At 39.1% G+C, this 24,639-nt stretch overlaps 1 protein-coding gene across 2 annotated transcripts in view; it reads left to right on the top strand.

Moving 5' to 3' along the window:
* The first annotated feature begins 341 nt into the window (after nucleotides 1–341).
* The window catches only part of LOC110025597 (protein PALE CRESS, chloroplastic), a 31,864-nt gene continuing 7,566 nt past the window's right edge, over nucleotides 342–24,639 (top strand). Inside the window, exons 1-3 of one of the 2 annotated variants that reach the window (XM_020726164.1) lie at nucleotides 342–576; nucleotides 672–748; nucleotides 4,689–4,883. In XM_020726164.1, the coding sequence (XP_020581823.1) occupies nucleotides 447–576; nucleotides 672–748; nucleotides 4,689–4,883 (402 nt within the window). In that variant the 5' untranslated portion in view covers nucleotides 342–446. The remainder of the gene's footprint in view (nucleotides 577–671; nucleotides 749–4,688; nucleotides 4,884–24,639) is intronic. The other variant, XM_020726166.1, reaches the window with a different exon arrangement.

The raw sequence follows: 24,639 nt of genomic DNA on the forward strand, positions 1-24,639 counted from the left end.
CAGAGTAACACCAGAATAACACAACAGTAACACCAAGACTCACTTGATATTGATCTTCAAAGTTCAAGCTGAATGATGGCATCTCAATGTTCATGGAGACTTCCGACATCTCAACGTTCATGGAGAAATCGACTTCCGACATCTCAACGTTCACGGAAAAATCGACTTCCGGCATCTGAACGTCCATGGAGAATTCCAACAATACCTAGCTATGGCGGAGCTGTGACCGGACCTGTGAACGGAGCTGTGAACAAAGGTGTGAAAAAACTAACGAAATATTTCTTCACCCTTAGAATAGAACAACAACCTGACCCGAAATAATTTTATCATGACCGGATTTCTTTTCAAAATTCGGGTTTAGGGCCGGGTTCTTGGCTGACAGTTCAAAAAAAACTCCGGACGCGCTCGCCTCCGTCCTTCCCGCCGTTTATCGTCCCCAAATCCAAATGGCGGCCAGCCTTCTTCCTTTGTTCATATGCTTGAGACCTTCCCTTTCAGGGCCAAGTTCTTGGCGCCGTCAGATTAGAATGCCACGCACCGCCCTCGCTGCCAAATTTCTACCATCTCCCCCACGTGGTGTATTTCTTATCCGCGACCGAGCTTATCTTTTTATTTTCCTTTTCTTGCTTTAGGTTTTTATTTTTGTTTTTTTTTCCTGGGAAATTTGGCAGTGGGAAAGAGCCACGAGGTGCGAGGCATTGATAAGCACAACGAGCATGAAGGACTCCCTGAAGAGTTTCTTGATGCTGTATGTTTCTAATACTTCTCTACTTATCTTCCAAAGTGTTACTTGTAGCATTACTGTCGATATCTATGGGTTGTCTTTTAGGCTATTTGTTATATAAGTGGTTTCCATGCCCTGAAAATTTCATCCTAAACAAACTACAGAATGGGGGAAAGAAAAAAAAATTAGTTGGTAATGTGGGTTGTAGCCTGTAATTCATAGTTGAGTGGCACATGGGAGAAGTGTGAGCTGATGAAGAATATGGGTTTCTTGAAGCTTAACATTCAGACTTATATTCGAGCTTATGTTTGGAGGAAAAGGCCTCCATACACGAATGTTAAACATTTTTAAATTATATCTGCTCCCATTAACTATGCGTGTATGTTCTAGTTTGTACTGGAAGTGATTCTGATACTTGCTGTTATGGAATAGGATTTTGAGCTAACTATGCTAGTCGTCATCATCTCATTAGCAAAATACTAACTTTTGTAGATGGGCATTATGAATCTCCATTCTCAATTCATTTTTATTTAGTGTTGGATAAGTTGCTAAATTTATTCTATGAAAATGCTTTTGCACAACTTCTACCCATGTTGAGTTTGGTCTTTTGTTCTTAAATCCATTCTATGCAATATTGCACTACTTTTATCCATGTTGAATTTGATCTTTCCATTTTTCTTCCCAATCTCTTAACATTAATTTTATTAATACATTTCGCGACTACATTTTCTACCTTTAGTTATATATGTCTTAAGCACTTAAGTCAATCTCGACTATCTTTTCATCAACATATATTATTACCCTTGATTGACTTTGATCATTAGCACAATCGCGAGGGTGGATATTATTAATCTTTATTATCTATTCATTTTTAGTTAGCGTTGCATAAGGTAAATTTATTCTAAGCAAATGCTTTTGCATGGTTTTTAGCCATGTTTGTTTTAATCATCCTCTTTTCTAATCTTTTAATATTAATTTTATCTACACATCATATAAGTGTATTTTTTACCCCCAATTGGGGTTTTTAAAATTGTGCTTCTCGCACAAAGCGTCGAAGTGCCACTTTGCGCAGCAATCATGTAGTGATTGTGCGAAGCTCGTGCTTCACATGAAAAGCATGATTATGCCCTTGTGTGAATTTTGCTTCAATGTGTATCAAAGTGGTGGGAGAAATTTTGTGGGTCATAGTCGGAATGAGTTAGCGGATCCTAACTTGAGTCAAATGGCTAACCTAATCTAAAACTACTTGATGCCGGTTTGTTTAGTGCTTCAAATCCACAACTTTTGCAAATAGGTGAAACATGCTTCAGCCCCAATTTCGTGCGACTTTTTCATCAGACTGAGCCACCAAGCCTTGACACAGAGCTTGAGCTAAACTTGACCTCAATCGACTCAACAACAATCACAAGCTTGTTCTCCATGCTTCAATGCCACCATTGATCTCCAATGAGTATAAGAATCAATTCATAAAGAAGTTTATTTTGTAAACATTTTGACCTTCAAGTATAAAGAATCTTTTTTCTTACATTCCATTTTGTTATATTGTTTTTTGGATTATGTGGAGACAACCATAGATTTGCCTTTTAATGCTTTAACAATACAAATGTTTTTTTTTTTAATAGATTTAGAGGAGGAAAAATGTAATAATACACGTGATGATTAGAGTTGTTTTTAAAATGAAAAGATGATTACACTTATTTTGATAATTAACAATTTTATTTGCTTAAATGATTTTGTGGATCATTTTAGTGATGAAATTAGAATTGATTAGTTGTTATTTTTTGGCATACTGATATATTGTAGTTTTTTCTTGATATTGCCACTAGATGACGATTAAATAATTAAGGACACTTTATTGCTTTATTTACAATCAAGAGTATTGCATTATTATTATTTGATTAATATCTAATTATTGATCAAGTACTTTTTTGTTTCACACCATTTCTTGATAATGATTACTTAGTTATATCGTATTCAAATACTATGAGAAAATATCCATCTTGGAGATAAATAGTTGAAATTCGAGTCGAACACTCCGTCACCTATGCATTTATTGTGATAAATAGATAAACAAAGATATACCTCGAGCCAATGAGCACATTATCAATCTATTTGGTGCATTCAGAAGAAATATTATAATTAATTGTAAGAAAGTGCCTTTGGATATAAAAGAATACTTGCTTGCTTATCAAGAAGTTTAAAAAAAAAATTAAACATGATTTATGTATGGAACCTAAAGCATCAAATATTCAATTGCATGTGAGCTATGGTAAGAGAGTAATTGAATTGAGTTTTGGATCGAGTAGCTTTAATGCATATAAAATGAAGAGTCTAATGGATTATTTCTTGTTTAAAGAATTTGAAAAAGATATTGCAAGAAAGAAATTTATGAGACAAATGAGAATGAAAAAAACAAATAAATAAGTGAATTATAGATATAGCTATATATAGATTCTCAGATGGTTCTATCAAGTAGGAATACCTTCCAATATAATAAAATTTGAGAATTTTTATAATATGATAGAGCTAGTTGTAATTGAGATCAAGCCTTTGAATATTATTTTATTATGAGTCAAGAGTTCTTCTACTTGATATTCTCTCAACATACAATACTTATTAGGTGCTTCTATATTTTAATAGTCACCTTAATTTAAGAAATTACAATTTTTTACAAATCGGATTGGACATACCAGTTGAACCGGTTCAGTGTGAACCTATCTTCTGATCAGCTCAGTCTTGGACAAAAATTGTTTCTACAAAGAACCAACCATAATTGGCCAAAACGGGCAGTTAAATTGAGGAATTGGTGAATCAGACTAGTCTTTTAAAAACCGACCGGTTTTAATAATTTTAGCCTTTTGATTTTGATCCTGTTGTTGAAAATAAAATATTTAGATTAAAAGTTGAGAAAATGATTAAAATATCATATCTCAAAATTTTAATTTAAAACTGTTTTCACAATATTTAGGAGTTAAGGATCCTAAATCAAAATATTATGTATTGAATTAGTAAAAATATCTATTTTATCTCAGTTTAAATCATTTAAATTAAATTAAGAAAATTTAATATTTATTACGTTGTTCGATTCAACTCTTGTTGAATTTGTTAACCTTGAACTTTTTTTTTATTTGGTTCAATGTCTGATACGGTTTTAACAACCTCGAGAAATTATATTCTCAACTGTTTTTTCATTCATATGCATTATACATTCAAACTATTTAAGCCTTTTATACTTTGGTATCACTTTATTTATTTAGTAACATGGACAAATAGTTTTAATATCATATCATTACAATTATATATCATATACCCAGTGTCTGATCTACAATCCTAAGCCCTTTTAACTTTTAGATGCTTTCTACATAGTGCCAACTATTTGCATATTTCAACAAACATTTCACTGCAATATCACTTGGAATTTTCTGTCTTAATAACTCTTTAATCTTGATCTTTTTTGCTTTAGCATGTACTTCATAGTTAATCATACTTCACTCTCTCTCTCTCTCTCCTTTTAATGCTCTACATGTTACGAATTTCATTGAAAACTATCATTCTGCAATATCTTGTTACCTAAAGGTTAATTTGCTGAATTTTGCATGTAATCTCTTGTATGCGAATGGCCGTGCTTTCCATGCGACCTTTTCCTTATTATTTTGGTATAAATATTAAAAGATTAGAGTTCTTCAAATTTCACCAATAAGTCTGGTGTTTTCCCATGATAATTGCCAACCTTTTCTTATATTGTGTTCTATCATGGGTTGTTTTGGAAAACTAATTACGACTTTCTGAATTATTGAAGCAAAATGTCGATAAATTGATTTTATTTTAATATTCTTTCCTCTTCTGAAATAAGCTTTTTTTGTTTTTCAAATACTGTTATGCGCATTTTTTTGTAATGATCAAAATACTGTTTCAAGGACCTTACTTATATCTGGATATGTGGAATTGACTTTTGTCTTGCTAGGAATGGCAAGCACAACAGAGGGAAAAAACCCGGGAATGGCATGCTTATCGTAAAAAGGAAGAAGAAAAGGAAAAAATGAAAGATGATGAATATCGTGAAATAGGTCTGCGTCTGAAGGGGTATCCCGAGGACGAACTTAGGGAGGCAAGGAAATTAGTTTCGAGTTTTATAAGAGCTGAAGAAGAAGTCGAAGCAGTAAGTACTGCATGTTCCATTTTTCATACCTAATGAATTGGACCCTGATTCTTATGTGGGTCTCGTTGGTGGCAACAGCTCAGCATGATGCCCCAAACAAACTGGATTTAAAAAAACAAGGTTTTTTATGTCTGTAGCAGTAGTGTTAAATGAAGGTGAATTTCCTATTGAACATCTCAACACTATAGTAGATTTAGCAGGCTCAAATATGGCTATATGTACGATTAAATTTAAATATATCCCATGCATTTGACATGTCATCCACAAACTACTAACATGATTTATTTCTTTTAGGAGTAAGAAAACAAACTCAGTTTTGTCCATTCGATATAAATTATTGGTTTGCCATAATTAGTCCATGACGCCGTTTTAGGGCTCCTAGATGGTGTGATAAAGCACAAAAGGTGTTGGAGAGGCTGTAGGATTGATACCGGGCATGAGAAGATGGAAAGAGGCTGATAATTGGTACGAACGGCGGTTGGGACAGCGAACTGGGTGCAGAGGCATGCATATTCCTAGCTAGTAACTGTGCCCTTGATACCTATCCAGCAGGAAACAGCGGATGGATGGAAAATCAGCGTGGTACGGACGGTGAGAGGGATACATCATCTGTTCCTAGACAAGCTATAGGAACACCACTTGCGAAGGGAAGAGGCTACTGCACTCCAGAGAGTGAAATCAGAGAAAAATCTCTCAATATTCAGAAACTCAGAAAACAAAAATCCCAAAAAATCAGCTAGAATGTAGAAACTTTCCTAGTAGAAAAAAAAAAAAAACTAGCCTAATTGGAAAATAACAAAATTAGAAAGGACTAGAAAGAAAGGAAGGAAAGAATGAAATTTGCAGAAATAAGGAATTAAGAATAGAGGATGAATGCGACCAGTCTCTCACAATCACAAGACTATCACGATCCCGCATATTGCGGGATCCTGCGATATTGCGACGCAATAAATATGCTCCCGGGTAGGAGAGGCTTTTCCCTCGCCTCCAGAGACATTCGGGTACTTGTTGCATGACGACAAATTGACAACATTAAAAGTAACAAAAATATTGTAATATCTCGGCAGGTCAATATTGTAGGCATTGTTTTTAATCTTCTTAAGAATTCTGAATGGAACATCAACTCTATGCTTGAGCTTTCCAAAAAAAGATCCAAGAAATCACTCATTTTTTAGCCTAACCTGTACCATTTCCCCTTTTTTGAAAATCATAGCTTTTCTAAACTTGGTCTGTTTTTGGTACTTGGTGTTTTGCTTAGCAATTTTTTTTCCTAACCTGTTCTTGTAAGTTTTGAGTATTCCTTACTTGAACCTCAGTGTCAGTGCTAAGCTCAATAGCGGGTAGTATAGGGATCAACTCTAGAGGCGTAAGAGGGTTCCGCCAGTACACAAGCTCAAATGAACTGTGACCTACGGATTGACTTGTTGAACGATTACAGACAAATTCTACCCAAGGAAGAGCCAAATTCCATTACTTGATGTTCTTTCCCACAATGCATCTAAGAACGTTTCCAAAATTGTGGTTTAGAACCTTGAACTGTCCATCAGTTTGAGGGGTGAGCTGCTGAGCTGAACTAAAGCTTCATACTTAACTTGCCCCATAAAATTTGTTTTTGAAGAAGAGATATCCATGTGATCGATGATAGTGGTTGTAAAACCCATCCTAACATTGGATTCTTATCTTGAAAATCATCATATGTCGCATACAAGTTTTTCAGCACCTCAAATCCAATGACCTTAGATTGCAATGCATCAACTACTTTATTTGAACTTGCTGTCTTGTGTTTGAGCATAAAGTAAAATGATTAAAGAAATTCCACATGAGGCATGTTTGCTATTTACCCTATTTTAACTATTCAGAAATCTCAGGGTCTCGTGATCAACATTGGGGTAAGTTTATTTGCCATCAGGTAATAACTCCAATGATTAAGAGCTCTCATAATGGCATGCAATTTTTTGTCTTAGGTAGAATATTTTCCCCTTGAAACATCCAATTTTCACTGAAAAAAGTAATAGTGTCCTCCTTGACTTAGCATAGCTCTCCCAAATTAGGGGCATAACACTCTACCCCAAAAACTTAATTGAAATATGAAAATGCGAGAACAAGAGCTCGAGTGAACTATTTCTTCAAAGCATCAAAACTAGCCTCAACATCATCCGACCATGCAAATTTATTTGACTTAAGATGCTCTGTCAAAGGTGCCATGATCGAGTTGAAATTGTTTATAAAGTTTTTGTAAAAGAAGTTGGACCATGAAACAAATCTACTTGAGTAAGTGACTAGGGTCTAAGTCATGCTACAATAGCCTTGATTTTCATTCGGTTCATCTTAATTCCGAATAATAAAATAATGTATCCCAAAAACAAGCCCGTGGTATAAGAAAATATCACTTTTCTAGTCGGCCATATAGCTGCTTTGTTCGAAAAATCTCAATAACTTTGCACAAATGTGTTATATGTGAAGTCTGAATGGGCTAGGTGAGACGCCCAACACCCAGGGAGGCCCCTAAAGCTTAGTAGATGGCATGTAGACACCTAGGGAGGCACTCTAGAGCTTAGTAGATGGCGTGTCGACGACTAGGGAGGTACTCTAGCGCCAGACAACAGGAACCCAACTCTACTGGGAGTGCCTAGGTGCTTAGGAATAGTGCGTCAGGAATCCCGGGACTCAGGAGGGGTGCTGCTGTGCCCGGGCTGTTCTCTGCAACAATGCACTCGGAAACTCAGCGCATGGGGGTAGCACCAAGAAGTTTGTAATCGAATTTCCACAATTCAAGACTTTATATTTTATCTTTTGTTGTGGGGAGTGGGTGCACAAAGTGCTTGTGTTGAAGGAAGGATTTCAAGATTTCTTTTATGCGAGGGAGGGAGAGAGAGAGAGAGGAGTGTTCCAAATTATATAGAGGCTTGAGTGTGGTGTAATATGTGCATTTCTTCTCATTTTTTCATAGTGGATTTCTTGGTATATTTTGGTTCCATGGTTTCTTACCATTCTTGGGGTTTTTCACATTAAATCTTGGGGTTTTTATGTTTTATTATTTTGTGTGCTTCTGTTCTAGGTTTTTCTTTGGATCTCTTGAATCACTATTCTTTATTTCCACATTTTTCCCCATATTGTATCGCAGCGGGATTTTTTTGAAGTTCTTTAATTGGAGTTAGAACAATGATCTATGATGCGGCGTACAAGGTGAAGAAGTTCAATGGTTCGAACTTTTTTTTTCTCGAAAATGCAAACTGTAGATTTATTGTATTAAAAGAAACTGTATTTGCCTCTAGAAGGAATCACCAAACAGCCAGATTTGATGAATCTAGAAGAATGTGCAAGTTCTTGATCGAAAAACACTAAACTTGATCCATCTTTCTCCTTTCTCATTTGTTGCTTTCAACATTGCGAATGAGAAAACTACAATTGATCTTATAGTTGTATTAACAAGAATGTATAAGAAGCATAAAAAAAACAAAGTTTTTCTGATAAGAGATTATCCAATATAAAGATGGTGGATGGAAGTTCAGTGACTAAACATTTAATTAATTTCAGCTATGACTAATCAATTGTGTTTTGTTGGCATCAAGTTCAATGATGATGTCAAAACACTGTTAATCCAATTTTCATTGTCAGATAGTTGGGATTGACTAGTTACTGTTGTGAGTTACTCTTCAGGTAACATTAGATTAAACTTTGATGATATTGTGAGTTTAGTGCTGGAAGAAGTTCACAAGCAGGAAAAGATGCAAGTCAAAGAGAGAAAATTTCAGATCGTGAAGAGGAAATGACCAAGATGGATGTAGAAATTGCGGGAAGGTTATTATAAAAAAACTATAACTCTTAAGAATGTCAATGTAGGGGTTTCATATAGAAAGCTCTCTATAAATGTTTCAAGATTAAATCTAAGCAACTTATTTTGTTCCTATATAGTATTGAATTATAGATAGTGGATTCAGATGCCTTTTTTTATATTTGCTCCAACAAAAAGGTGTTAAAAAAGTATACATAAGGTGATCTTGGAAAGGTGTATTTGAGAGAACAAGACCTGCAGGTTTGTTGGAAAGGGTGTTGTTTATATCGGGTTGCCAAATGGATCATTTGGGAAGCTTAATGAAGTTAGATATGTTCCATATTTGAAGAGAAATTTAACTTTTATGAGTCAGCATTGCAAGGTCAGGGTATGTGGTTCTTTTACAGGTGATTCGTGGAAGATAACCAGAAGTACAACGGTGATGGCTCGAGGCAACATTGAAGGCACTCTTTATTAGATTAATGAGATGTATGAATATATTGATGTTGTTGGAATAAAAGATGGTGCAGATTTATGACACCGTAGGCTTGCATATTTGAGTGAGAAATGTATAAAGTTCCTTATTTCAAAAATAAACTTTAGGGTTTGAAATTAATAGATTAAGATTTTTATGAAGTTTGTTTTTATGACAAGCGAATGAATGTTTCTTTCTCTAAAAGTGGATGGAAGATGAAGTAAAAAAAGTTGGAGTTAGTGCATAGTGATGTATGGGGTCCTATTCTAATTCAGTATATTGAAGATTCTCAATACTTTGTCACTTTCATGGATGATCACACCAAGAAGGTATGGGCGTACTATTGAAACATAAATTTAATGTATTTGAAGTGTTTAAGAAGTGAAAAACCACGGCTGAGAATGAGACAGACTAGAAGTTGAAGTGTCTCAGATCAGAGACTGGTGGTGAGTATCGTGATTAGTGGTTCATGAGTTATTGCGCTTCAAGGGGAATCATGCATGAGTTCACAATTCCAAAGATATAACAACAAAATTGTATTGCAAAGGGCATGAATAGAATTATCACGGAGCGTGTTAGAATAATAAGGTTGCATATCAGATTGCCAAAATAGTTTTGGCCGTAAGAAGCGAACACTGCAGTTTATTTGATTAATTATAGTCTGTTAATACTTTTCAATGAAGACTTAAGATGTCTGGAGTGACAGAGATAAATCTATCTCACCTGAAAGAATTTCGTTGTTCATCACATGTTAATGTTGACGTAGGATTCATAAGTAAGCTTAATTTAAAATCTATCAAGTGCATTTTAATTGGGTATGACTCAAATGAATTTAGGTATAAATTCTAGGACTATCATGATAAAAATTCATTAAGAGCAGAGATGCTACTTTCAATGAAATATAGATGTACCAAGATAGAAATATAACTTAAGATTGTCCATCAATTACTTTTGAAGGACCCTTCAAATATATTTGAGTTAGCAAGATTAAAATATAAATCCGTGATGTTCCGCAGTTACCCGCATAACTGTCTCCCATAGCTATGTGACTGACGTGACATAAGTAGGGAAATTTATATTCCACAGTGGCAGAACATTTGTCGGGAGGTTCTTGAAATTCTGGAGCTCATCTTCTTTGAAAGATTCAAGAGAGAACCCATTAGTCATGCATAAGATAAAATTCATAAAAAATTTGCAAGAAAATGGAAATAAACGGAAACTGTATTGAAAAAACAAACATAAATTGATAAAAAAGTAATTAATTACAGTATTATGCAGGCTTGAGGTCTTTGAGAACTCGCTGCACCAACCAATGAATCTGTCACTACAAGAAGACAATAAACGTAAAAAATGATTTTTGGTTGTTTTTAACCCACGTAAAACGAACCTCCTGTGTGTTACAATTGCACATCACCATAAAAAGGCCATCCAGAAGATCCTCATATACCGTTGCACCGAAAAGAAGAGAGGAACTTGATTGTCTTCATTAATATTTCACATGTGACACTAACCAACAGCGACCAACAGGTAATTCGGAAGATCCCATAAGTTCAAATGTCTTATCACGGACCTCACAAACCCACAAAAAAAACGAATGAAATGCAAATGGAGAAAAAACAATGACAAACACCGCGAAAATCGCAAAATATAAAATATCAATAATACAAGTGACATAAAATAAACATAAACTTTATAAAATAAACAAGAGTCCTCTAATCAACATCCAACAATGGTGTCTGTAATCCGCTTTCTCAATTTAGTCATTTCTGCAGCACCTTCACCAACCCGGGTGTAACCTTCCTGTGATTCTACTTCTGTTGTAGTATAGATTGTCCTAAGTGATATTCGAATGCTTCCAACGGGACCTGTAAGTGGTCATCGTCAGTCATGTTGAAGTCTACATCAGCTCGAGAATGATGTCGTTGAATGTAGTTGTGGAGTTTCATTATAGCGACAATAATATACACTTGTTTCGGAAATGGATATGTCAATATATCACGTAGAATAACCCATTTATTCTTCCAAACTCCAAACGTTTTTTCAATTACATCACGTAAGAAGTGCATTTTGTTAAACATTTCATTCCTGCCCAGAGCAATATTGTTGGATCTTTCGAAATCAGGAATGTGATATTTCATATCAGGAAATGACTTTAGATACTCCCTCTGTGGGGCATATCCTGCGTCGACCAAGTAATATTGACATGTCCCAAATGCAATAATTAGTGAAAAAGTTAAAAAAAAAACGACTGTGGGTGATAGCTTAACAAACCTGGAGGAGGGTGAGAGAAGTGTCTTTGTTTTTTTGTCGCAAAAAGCAAAAATACGACTATCATGTGCACTGTCTTCCTACAAGTCATCACAAAAGTAAAGCACATGCTGAAGTCGCATACGACCATCACATCTTGTGTGGGTGATCCACACCATCCAATGTATGCGACTTTTTCGTTATTGGATACATGTGCATTCACGTAGGTTCCGTCAATCGCTCCAATAAGTTCTGACAAATTAAATAAACTGTGCTAAACACGAAACTCATTTTGACTTATCATTGTAATTTCTTTAAAAGATTTACATTAAAAAGTAGCATTTACCGTGGTTCATGTGCAATCTTTGTTGGAGTCTCTCTGAATTTTGGATCCTCTGGCTTAATAATCTGTCGCCAAACTATCAAGAGCTTTCTAACCCACTGAGAAATATCTGCTAATTGTCTCAGATGAATGTTGGAATCGTTTTATTGCTCATTTCATTGATTCATTTTGTAATAAAATATAGTGGGTCGTTGCTAACATTTCTTTTGTTGTCATTCTTGAGGAGCCTTGGAGATCATGATGACTATGTAGTTCGTCAAACAGATTCATAAATATAAATTGTCATACAGAATATGTTACTGAAACTTGTTGGGTGTCCTTGTAGTAGCTCCCCAACCCATTTGTCTGCAATATAAGTGGATGTCATGCATGAATTTCAATCGACATATGAGTTGTAGTATTCGCACAACAAACATACATTCGCCGCAATCTTTCTTCTCAGGCTCTCCATCTGTGAGTCTATGTTAAGAAAGTGCTTTGCTTAGGTTATATGTGTGAAACATACAAAGTTAAAAGAACATCTAAAATCTAGTAAGATAGAGCATAATGAAAAGAATTTAATACATAGCAACATATAGATTATTCGTGCTAGAAAGAAAAACATCCAAATCAGATACTCCATGAAACAAATGGAAATAAAACTAAAGCCACTAAACAATAACTCCACACAATCAATTGTCTAGCTGTACATAAAAAATGTAAATAGTCGATCCTATGGTCAGAGGGCATCTTCATGAATATCTATCTGCGGGTCGGGCCCTCCAACAACTTCAAAGTGTTCAGATACAACGGCTTATCCCCATAAACCTCGGGATATGTCTCCAAAACTCAGAGAAAGTCATCTATGAAGGTGTTATGTGAAGTACCGACCTGAATTGTGCACGCATCCACCAGTTTTGTTATTTGGCTTCTGATAAATGCAGCTCCTTTTTTCCATTTCTCCACCCTAAGACGCTTTGATCGGCATGTTGACTCCAGTTCCTTTTAGTTTAGGCTGTGTTCTTCACCGGACCCAGTTACCTGCTTGGTTTGTAATTCGTGTGGTATGCTTGCAAACCCATGCTCACTTGGGGTGAACACATGAGTGCACGTTGCAATAACCCCACTGAACATCTTGTCCAACTTCTTCTCAAGCTTAGGGCCAATACCACTGAATTTGAATTTTTGGGGCTAGCGCTACCTGCAACGGAAGGACAACTTTATTGCTTAAAACAGTTTAGTAGGATAAAGTATGGCAAAAGAAGTAATCATTGAATAAATTATTACCTCTAATTTCTTAGTCCATCAGTCCTCCGAAGCTTTTATTGTTCATTTCACTGGGTCCCAACCCATGCCCGTGTATCTCTGTTTTAGTTCCTTTCATAATTTTTTTTAATCATTCTTTAACCGATCTCACTTGTTCTTAAATTGCAACCTATCGTAGTCTCTTCATGTCATTTCCTTGAACTTCTTCATAATATCTGATCACCCTTCTTTGTTAAAATAGGTGGGTATATTTCCCAGCTCAACCTCCCTAAAAAAAATATCGTAAATTATGGTTGTGATTTCCCTATTCCTTAGGGTGATGATCCAATTTTTTTGCTCTTAACCATTACATTATTACTAAAGAAAAAACAAAATATTAATATTTCAGATTAACCAGAGAAGAGACAATAGCCACCACCCAACCCGTAACACTTTGCTCTAATCTAGATGAAATTATAAAGAATCCCTTTTGGGCGAAAAATCTTTTGAATGCTCACAACCATAACCACAATGAACCGCAATGAACCACAACTCCTTCCCATATTTCATTTGAAGCAATTACATACAAGTCGTGACCACCACCACCATCACTCCCATAGATACATACCAACACCACCACAACAACACTACCACAAACCCCCACAATCAAACACACACCCACAAAACCCCCACAACCACCACCCAACACACCACCATCACACCAACAAGCCATCACCACCACACTAACAAGTCACCAACACCATCACTCCCATAGATACATACCAACACCACCACAACAACACTACCACAAACCCCCACAGTCATACTTACACCCACAAAACCCACACAGCCACCACCCCAACGCACCTCCACCACCACACTAACAACCCACCACCACCACATTAACAAGCCACCACCATAATCACTTCCATGCATACATACCAACACCACCACAACAAAACTACTGCAAACTTCCTCAGTCACACACACCCACAAAACTCCCACAGTCACCACCCAACACAACTCCATGTTACACCAGCAAGCCACCACCACCATCACTCCCATACATATATACCAACACCACCACAACACACACACCGACAAACCCCCGCAGCCACCACCCAACACACCTCCACTACCCAATACACCACCACCACACTAACAAGCCATCACCACCACACTAACAAGCCACCACCAACATCACTCCCATACATAAATGCCAACACCACCACAACAACACTACCACAAACTCCCACAGTCACACACACACCCATAGCCTCAACACAACCACCACCCAACACTTCTCCACCACCACACCAACAAGCCACCACCAAATGCAACAGGGCAATCCACCGAGACCAACAGACTATAGAACAACAAATGCAACTAGGCAACCCAATAAGACAACCCACCAAGACCAACCTTTCATAGGGCAACCCACAAAGATCAAAAACCAATAGACCATAGAACAATGAAGACAACAGGGCAACCCACAACAGAAAACGGAGCATCAAATGCAATAGGGCACCCAATAAGGCAACCCACTAAGACCATTGAACCAGAAACTAGATGGAGCAAATAACCATAAAAAAAAAGAGAAAGCCATTGAACCAACACATATATAGGAAGTTCCATTCCATTCCTTCTAGAGGCCACAAACCACAATAAGCAATAAGCAAGCCAAAGACCACAAACCTGAAGTAGCAAGCCAAATTTCACTTTCACTAACTACATTCACCCCAATTCATTTTCACCTATTCTCCAAATTATCCAAAAATCGAAAAATCCCATAAAGAAAACCATTTAATCAGAAATCTCATGGAGATACCATTCCATTGATAAAACGCCACAAATTGCATATAGAAGGGACTTCAATCGAAAGTACTTATAGAGCACAGTAACCAGAGGTCAGAGGGAGGAGGAAGAAGTGAAAGACACTGTTAATCGTGAGATAGGAGCGTTCGAGGGACAGAGGCGAGCGAGGAGACACCTAGGGTAGAATGGGGGTCGAGCGGGGAACGAAGGGCAAGCGCGTAACTATTGTAGGTAAGAACGCGGGCGGCGGGGTCGAGCCCGCGACCACATTTATTATAAAACACAAACAATTTTTTTAGATAAGCGGCCAAAACACATTAAACAAATGTGACATAAATGCACCAAATAATCCGCCTCAAACATGCTCTTAGTGGTCGATCAAACCAAAATGTGTGGTTGATCGAAATTTTGTGATTGATCAAACTCAAATATGGTTTTATGATCGTCCTTGGTGGCCAATCTAACTAAAGTGATGGTTTTGCGATCAGCCATGGTGGTTGATCAAACCGAAGTGATTGGTTGATCGGACCTTTGTGATCGATCAAATTGAAGTGCGGTTCTGTGATTTGCCTTCGTGGTCGATCGCACCAAAGCGTGTAGTTGATCGAACCTTCGTGACCGATCAAACCCAAGTGTGGTTTTATGATCGGCCTTGGTGGTAGATCGAACCAAATGTGTGTGGTTGATTGTACCTTCATGGTCGATCAAACCAAGGTGTGGTTTTGTGATTAGCCTTGGTGGTTGATCGGATATTTGTGGTCAATCAAACCTAAGTGTCGTTTTATGATCGGCCTTGGTGGTCGATCGAACCAAATGCGTGTGATTGATCAGACCTTCATGACTGATCAAACCCAAGTGTGATTTTATGATTGATTTTGGTGGCCAATCGAACCAAATGTGTGTAATTGATTGGACTTTCGTGGCCAATCAAACCGAAGTATAGTTTTCTGGTCAGCCTTGGTTGTCGATCAAACCTAAAATGTGTGGTTGATCGGAACTTCGTGGTCGATCAAACCCAAGTGGTTTTATGATCGACCTTGGTGGCCAGTCGAACCAAATGTGTGTGGTTGATCGAACCTTCGCTACCGATCAAACCCAAGAGTGGTTTTATGATCGGCCTTGGTGGCTGATCAAACCAAATGTGATGGTTTTGTGATCGGCCTTGGTGGTCGATTGAACTTAAAGTGATTGGTTGATTGGACCTTCACATGGTCGATCAAATCGAATTGTGGTTTTGTAATCGGCCTTGGTGGCCGATCAAACCAAAGCGATTGATTGATCAGACCTTCATGGGTGATTAAATCGGATTGTGGTTTTATGATCGGCCTCCGTGGTCGATAGAACCAAAGTGCATGGTTAATTAGACCTTCGTGGCCGGTCAAATCGAAGTGTGGTTTTGTGATTGGTCTTGGTGGCCGATTGAACTAACTTGTTTGCATATGTAAAATGTCATGTAATACATGCAAACAATGTGAATCATACATGCAAGAGATATGTCATGCATGTGAGGTTGGTCAATTGACCCTTTAGGTTGATCGAGACAGTCAACGTAGTACTATGGCCAAGAGGAGTTGGTCGAGCCGAAGTGGCCGGCAGGAACAATTCGATCTGTTGATCGAGCCTGGGCGGCCGATCAAACCAAAGTGGATGGTCGATTGAACTTTCGTGGCCGATCGAGTTGATCGGACCTTCGTGGCCGATTGGACCAAGTTGATCGGTCGATCGAGCTAGGGCGACTGATCTCACTGATCACACCGAAGTGGATAGTTGACTGGACCTTGATGGCAAATCAAACCAAATTTGATCGTTCGATCAAGTTGGGTGGTTGATCGAACCGTAGTGAACGGTTGATTGGACCTTGGCAGCCGATTGAACTAATTTGAACGGTTGATCGAACCTTCGTGGCCAATCGAACCAAGTTGATCGGTTGATCAAGCCTGAGCTGCCGATCACATCGAAGTGGATGGTTGAGCTTACCTTTGTGGTCGTTCAAAGCTAATTGATCGATTAATCGAGTCAAGGTGGTCGATCAAACTAATATGATCATACGATCGAGGTGACGTGCGAAGTGTTATGCGAAACACAAGCAAAACCTTTGATTCATTCTAATATCCTCACATAGGATCTTAGGCTTTAATTCAATGCAGAGGTGTACGAACGCCTTATTGCGCGAGGCAATAAGATGCCATAAAGTGGAGGGTTTCTCGCAAGGAGAACTCTTCAAAGATCAAGAGAACAAAGATCAAAAGCCTTCCAATTATTTCAAGCTCTTTGACCCAAGCCTCACCCAAAATGAACCCTTCATGAAGCATATGGTTGGCCCATAATTCTAGTAGGTGGCCAAGTGGTTTTTCATCACATTTTCCACCTTTTCCCCTTTCCTAAGCTCAAATTTTTCATGAAGCATTATGGTTGGCCCATAATTCTAGTAGGTGGCCAAGTGGTTTTTCATCACATTTTCCACCTTTTCCCCTTTCCTAAGCTCAAATTTTGTCTTTAGTGGGTCAAAATAACCCCAAAAATCGGAATTTCACTGAGTCGGGGTGCTAGGCGCTGGGCCTAGCGCCTAGGCATCGCCCCTCGAGCGCCTACTTTTCGCCTGCTCGGTTTCAATTCTTTCAGAATGTTCCAGGCACCTACTTTCCAAGGACTGGCACCTAGGTGACCTACTTTCTTGGCTCTCGGTTTTGATAGCCTGGGAGCTGCTCTGGGTGCCTAGGCATCTAGGTGCTGGGCCTGGTGCCCAGGAGCTACGTGGCTGGCTCCTAAGTGCCGCTCTGGCTTGAAATCCCCCATTTTCGCAGAAATTGTCCTACGAAGGTTTTTTTGGATCCCTAAGTTGTTGAAGACTATGTATCATTGAAATAAGATCCCATAATATCAAAAATGAACATTCTCATGGATCTTTATCAGAGAATTCAATGCCAATGGGCGCCTTAAACCGCTACACAGGTGTGACGCTCTAAACTCTGATTCTCTCAAACGTGCGTTGGAGGGTTTTATGGGTTCATGGTCCTTCAGAGGATATGTAGGGACAAAATTAAGTTTACCCACATCCGGATGGACACAGGGAGTGCGCTGTATTGGACGAAAATTGACGCCTGGGGCCAGGTACGACCCAAACGGTTTGAAAATCAATTTTGCCTCCAGATGTTCGTGGGAAGGTTTTCACTGACCCGGAAGCTATAAGAAGCCATGTATCACTAAAATACGATCCTATAACTTAAGAATGAGCATTATCAAGTTTTAATTTTTGGGATTTGAGCGTCGATGGGCGCCCCGAACCCCTTCCCGAAACGTGCGTGGGAGATCTTATGACTTCCCTTGGCCGCGAAAGGCTCCGAATGGGTGGTAAATGACCTCTAAAAATCACAATGATCAACATATGTATATTGCATCAATACTAAAGCCACCCAACAACGAGCTTTCCCGAGTTGGGTTTAATCGGCACCAGGCCTAGTTCTGTGCTCAAAATACGTTCCGGGGGTCCTAATAGATGTTTGGGACTACGGGAATGAACATATGCATCAAGTAAGGTTCTGTAATGCTCAAGTTGACATCTAATGTTCGTGATATCAAAAGTGATGCCAACAATATAAACTATCACATGTGATTTAAAAAATTGTAAGTAAATAATAATGTATCATAAATCAAGTAAAAAAATAGTAAGCATATTTTTTTTATGTGATTCGGTCAACTCAACCAACATCATGTTAGCCAACTCATGGGGTATAAATCCACTAAAGTCTAGGTTTGTCTTACAGCAAGAATAGTTATAATAACAAGCCTTTGTCCCACTAAGTTGGTTTCACTAAATGAATCATTGTTCTTTATTGTGTCTGATTGAGTGCCACATTGTCACGCCTGTATATGAATCGGTCCCTCTTGGACCGGGTGATTCCGCGAGAAGAAGTGCGACGGGTGACTTAGCTAGAAGAGGCGGGACAACAGGGAGCGACAACAGAAGAAATCAGGAAGCAGGTGGGGTCCACGATACTCAGGGAGGAGAAATTAAAGGAGATGTATGGGGGGATTTGGAAGGTTTATAGGGAGAGATTTATATGAGGTGAGATAATTCTATGGTTGTTTTTCTTTAGGCATATTAGTAGGATGTTGATTTTTTTCTCTTGTAGTGTTCCTAGCGACATCTAGGGTTGTGGGAGGGACGATCTACCTCTTGAAAAATATATCATCATTGCATCTTATTTATTTTCCTTTATGTTTCATAAGAGCAGCATCGTTTCAGTTTTTCCACCTATCTATTACCATTTCGCTGTTGTTTGCTCATTGATTTTGGTTCCAGAGCGTATCAAATTGGTGTTAGAGTAAGATCTTGGAGAGATGGCAACAGAGAAAGCGAATGTGCTGGAAGGAGAAGTTGGACAAATCAGATTGGGAATGGAATTGAGGTTTTCCACCATGGAGGATAAATTTTCTTCCATTGAGAGCCGAATGGAAGATGAATTTGAGAGCATAGGAGAAATTCAGGAGATTATGAAAGGCTCATAGAGATGCAGTCTAAGACCATGTCGATCGCTCCAGTTGCAAATCCCAACCAAGGGTTGATCAGAGAATCCTTTGTCGAGTTAAAAGGGAAGGAGATCGAACGAGAGGGCAACAAGGATGACATCATCTACCACCAAAAGTGTCCCCCTAGGACTCTAAGAGAAGGGGGAGTGGAGACTTCCGATGGAGGGGGATGGGCCGAAAATTGAAGGGATGGTGTAAGGGGCTTGGAAAAACATGAAGGTGGAAGGAGGGAATCGAGAGTTGGGTATGCTTTTGGCCGAATGAGGGAGTTTCACCCTAGATACTTGGGGTGAAATACCAAAGAAAGAGGAAGTTGGGGTGGAGGTGCAGGGGTCAGAAAATTGAAGATGTCGATCCTCGAAGGGGAAGATGTACCTGGTTGGGTGTATCAGGTGGAGCGATAATTTGCAGTCAATAGGTTAACTGAGGAATATAAGTTCGTGATAGCAGGCTTATGTTTGGAGGGAAAGGGGTTAGCGTGTTTCAGTGGATGGAGACAAGGTATATGATGCACTGATGGGAGTAGTTTAAGGATTGCTTGTTGGAACGTTTTCGAGCTATTCGGGAAGGAGACCTACACGAGCAATTGTATTCTTTGACTCAAGAGTGGACATTTACAGAATATCAGGAGAAGTTCGAGCTCTTTTCAGGGAGGTTGAGTGGTATTTCTATAGCAGGTTTGGAAGGAAACTTCTTGAAAGGCCTAAACCCCGACATATGAGCAACTATCCGATCCTTGAGATTGCGGGGATTGAGGGAAATGATGGAGCTTGCCTAGATGATGGAAGATAAGAAACAGGTGGAAAAGGCCAGCAAAGGCGGCAACACCAAAGGATTCTAAAGAACACCTTGATAGCCACGACACTAAAGATCCAGACTGTCATTTTAGAAAGAGACACCAAAGGAGAAGAATATGAGAACCCCTCCCGTGGGCAATTTCAAGGGTCTTACCGATGCAAAAGTACAGGATAAAAGAGCAAAAATATTATGTTACCATTGTGATGAGAAATATGCCCGGTCCACCATTGCAAGGAGCGCACACTTCAGATTCTTTTAATTTAGGAGGAGATAGAGAGTGAGGAATTAGAGGAGGATGTAGTGGAAGAGGAGCATCTGCGTTTGGATGTAGCGAGGGTGTCCCTCAATTCGGTGGTGGAATTTACTCTGAATTACACCATGAAGCTGAGGGAGTGGATTGGGGAACAACCGATTGTGGTGTTGGTGGAAAGCGGGGCTACCCATAACTTCATTTCAAATTAGGTCGTGGAGAAGTTAGGATTGGAGCTGGTGACTGCAGGGAGCTTTGGCATCATGATGGGGACAGGGAAGGTGGAGAACAATTGGGGAATTTCTAGGGGTTGATTCTGAAAATACGGGTGTGTTTGTTTCAACATTTATAACCATTGTTACATACGAACGCAATTTTAAGGCGTTTTATTCGTGCGTTACACGCACCACGGCACCAATTGCTGCAGCGAAATACACTATCGCGACTGCAGGTCAGGGGTTGTGTCCATGTTTTCTTATACAATATTTCTTCGTTACCTAGCAATTTTGGAGGGCAATCGGAGAAGACGGAACCGTACTCGACGAGGGCTTTGTGCGTGGGAGAGTGATCGGAGATGAAGATTGTTAAAATGGAACCGATGCGGAGGGTGATGATGGAGTCATATTTGGCATGGAGGTCTTTAATGATTTGCTCGATATCGGTGAGGGAGTGGCGGAGCTAAAGGAGGCTGCCAAGGATTGGGACTGTCGGAGGGTCGGGAGGAAGTGGTTTTCTCTTCAATGTGAAGAAATGGAACGAGATTGCCGTGGTGAAAGAGAGGCAAACGAGGAGCCAATATTCCATGAATAGGATGCTTTTTTTTTTCTACTTCTAATTTGTGTTTTGTTTCTATTTATTCATTTCATATGAGTTAAACCTTGGAGTGGACTGCATGTTCTGTGGCTATTTTGTATTTTCTATTTATTCAATGTTTTGTTTATTATTCATTCTTAAGGTTATTTGCATAGATTCCAACCAGAATATTATTATTAACATATTTAACATCCTAAAAATTAATATTACAAACATACCACTCTATAATCTCTAATATCCCAATTCTACATTTTTCTTTTTTACCTTATGAGAGAATATTATATATGGGGAATCGTATGTACGTATATAATTTGGACTTATGTTTATATGATTATTTTGAGGGCTATTTGGGTTTTTTCACGGACAACATTTTTGGAATTGTATTTTTCAAATAAAACTGTGTTTATATATTGAAGGGTATTACAGTCATTAGTCAACAAAACACTTTTAGAACTGTGTTTGTCAAACGAATGAGCTGTTTCTAAAATACCAGCTTCTGAACAATAAATTTTAACTGTAGCTTCTGAACAACAATTGCACCCTACATGACCTACAGGTGGTGGACTTCTTTCCTTTGGATTTGGGCAGTACAAATATGACCTTGGGGATGAAGTGACTGAGGAAACTTGAGGAATTGAAAGTGGATTGGAAGTCCTTGATGATGGAGTTTCAAGTGGAGGGCAGGAAAATGATGCTAATAGGAGATGCTAGTTTATATAAAATTATGGTGTCACTTAAAACCATGGGCAAGTCAATACAAGGAGCAGGGTGGGCTACTTGGTGGAGTTGTAGAGTATTGAGGAGAATCGAGATTCAGAGTTGGCAGAGTTTTCTGAAGAGTAGAGCAGTCTTACATCAATTTACAGATGTCTTCCAACAACCAAGCGAGTTACCACTCTCGGGGGAGTACGAGCACACAATTATATTAAAAGGCGTTCCTTCTATCAATATCAGAACATACATATATAAGGATGAGATAGAAAAGTTGATCCAAGAGATGCTCAAGGCAAGGATTATTTGACCTAGTGTGAGCCCTTTTTTCAGTTGAAACCTATTGGTGAAGTAAAAAGATGGTATTTAGAGATTCGACGTGGATTACCAGGCTTTGAACAAGAAGACGGTGTTGGATAATTTTCCTATTTCTGTGATTGATGAGTTACTGGATGAGCTTTGTGGGGCATTTATTTTCCCAAAAGTTGATCTTAAGTCAGGTTACCACCAAATCAGGATGAATCTGACGGATGTACACAAAACATTCAGGATACAAGAAGGACATTATGAGTTCTTTGTGATGTCGTTTGGCCTGACCAACGCCCCGACTACATTTTAATCCCTCATGAATAGGGGGTTTCAACCTTACCTCTAGAAATTTGTGCTGGTCTTCTTTGATAACATTTTGATCTACAGTCGTATATAGACTGAGCATGTGGGGCATCTGATACAGTCCTAGAAACATTTAGGGAGCATCAGTTGTATGCCAACTTGAAGAAATGTTCCTTTGTATGGTTACAAGTCGAATATCTAGGACATGTAGTGACCAGAACGAGGGTAGCAGTGCATCAGTCCAAGATCGAGACTATGGTGGATTGGCTCTTACCAAGGTGTTTGAATGAGTTGAGAGGATTCTTATGTCTCACCGGCTACTACCAGAAGTTCGTGAGAGGATATGATATGATAGCATGATCACTGACAAAGCAGTTGAAGAAAGACAATTTCAAATGGGGGGAAGCAGCAACATAGGCATTTGAACATCTGAAGAGAGCCATGACCAGTGTCCTGACGTTAGCAATTCCAGATTTTAGTAAACTATTTTTGGGGGAAATAGATGCTCAGGTTATGGGTTGGGAGCAGTGCCGCCAGAGCGAGGCTCAAGTCAGTATATGAGCGGATATTGATGGCGAATGTCTTGCTCATACATAAGTGATGACCCTATTTATTAGGATGACACTTTTTTTCACGAAAAATCAGAAAAGTTTAAAGTATCTTCTGGAGCAGGGAATGATGACTGAGGAGCATCAAAGATGGCTATCCAAGTTACTAGGGTATGATTTCGAGATTCAATACCGGCCAGGATTGATGAACAAGGCAGTTAACGCACTGTCGAGAAAGGTGGATGAACCCTAGTTGACAGTCTTATTGGTACCCTTGGTCCTAGATTGAGAATCCTTGAGGCAGGAGAGCGAATTGGATGAGGACGCGAGGAAGATAAGAGCCGAGTTACTACAGTATCCAAACAGTCATCCAGGATATGCATTGAGAGGGCAACAATTACTCCATCGGAGGCGATTTGTACTACCCAATGCGTCTGAATATATTTCCAAATTAATATAGGAGTTTTATGACAGTGCGATTGGGGGACACTTAGTGGTACTAAAGACCTACCGTTGTCTAACGACAAAGTTTTGTTGGGTGGGGATGCACATAGACGTAGAGGACATGATGACAAAATGCGATGTGTGTCAGCGACACAAGTGCTTGACCACGACACCAGGGGGTTACTGCAACCAATAGCGTTACTGAGGAAGGTTTGGGAAGAAGTGACGATAGTTTTTGTAAGAGCTATTGCCACGGTCAGAAGGGCTCACGGTGATCATAGTGGTCGTGGATCACCTGAGTAAGTATGCACATTTCATTATATTACGACATCTCTACACTGCGGTCTCAGTCGCAATGGTGAATATCCGGGAAATGGTCCGTTTGCACTGAGTGCTGGAAACGATTATATCGAATAGGGACAATGTGTTCCGCAACCATTTCTAGAAATAATTATTCAGGTTACAAGGGACAATCCTTAAGAGAAGCATCACATATCATCTGCAGATCGATGGGCAGACGAATGTGGTCAACAAGAGCATGAAGATGTACTTGTATTCTTTTGCTACTAATATGTCGAAGCTATGAGCCGAGTAGATTGCGTGCCGAATATTGGTACAATACTTTGCACCATACAACAACACAGATCACCCTTTTCGAGATGTTGTATGGGCGGCATCTACCTCACTTGATATTATGGGCATAACACTACACTGGTATCCAACGCTGATCAATAATTGAAGGAGAGGGACGGGATATTAGTAGAGCTTAAAGAGCATCTACTGAGAGCCCAAAAAATCATGAAGAGGAAAGAGAATGGACATAAGATGTGCAATTTGAACCAGGAGACATTGTCTACCTGAAACTGAGGCCCTAGAGAGATTGGTCGGGAAGAGTGAGAACTTTCACCGTGATATTTTGGACCTTATGAGGTGATGACACGCATCGGGGCAGTTGCCCACTGTTTGAGCTTACCACCATCGTCCTCAATACACTCGGTCTCCATATATCACAGCTGAGATGTGCGCCTGGAGATCATACACCTTCGTCTTCACTACCACCAATGCTGACGGAGGACTTGGAGGTGATTTTGACGCCTTTAAAGGTTGAAGGAGTGCGTCAAGGAGTAGGGGGGGGGGGGGGGGGGGAAAGGGTTATTTTTTATAGGGAGGG

The sequence above is a fragment of the Phalaenopsis equestris genome, unplaced genomic scaffold (genome assembly GCF_001263595.1).
Source record: "Phalaenopsis equestris unplaced genomic scaffold, ASM126359v1 Scaffold000311, whole genome shotgun sequence".
Taxonomy (NCBI): Eukaryota; Viridiplantae; Streptophyta; class Magnoliopsida; order Asparagales; family Orchidaceae; genus Phalaenopsis; species Phalaenopsis equestris.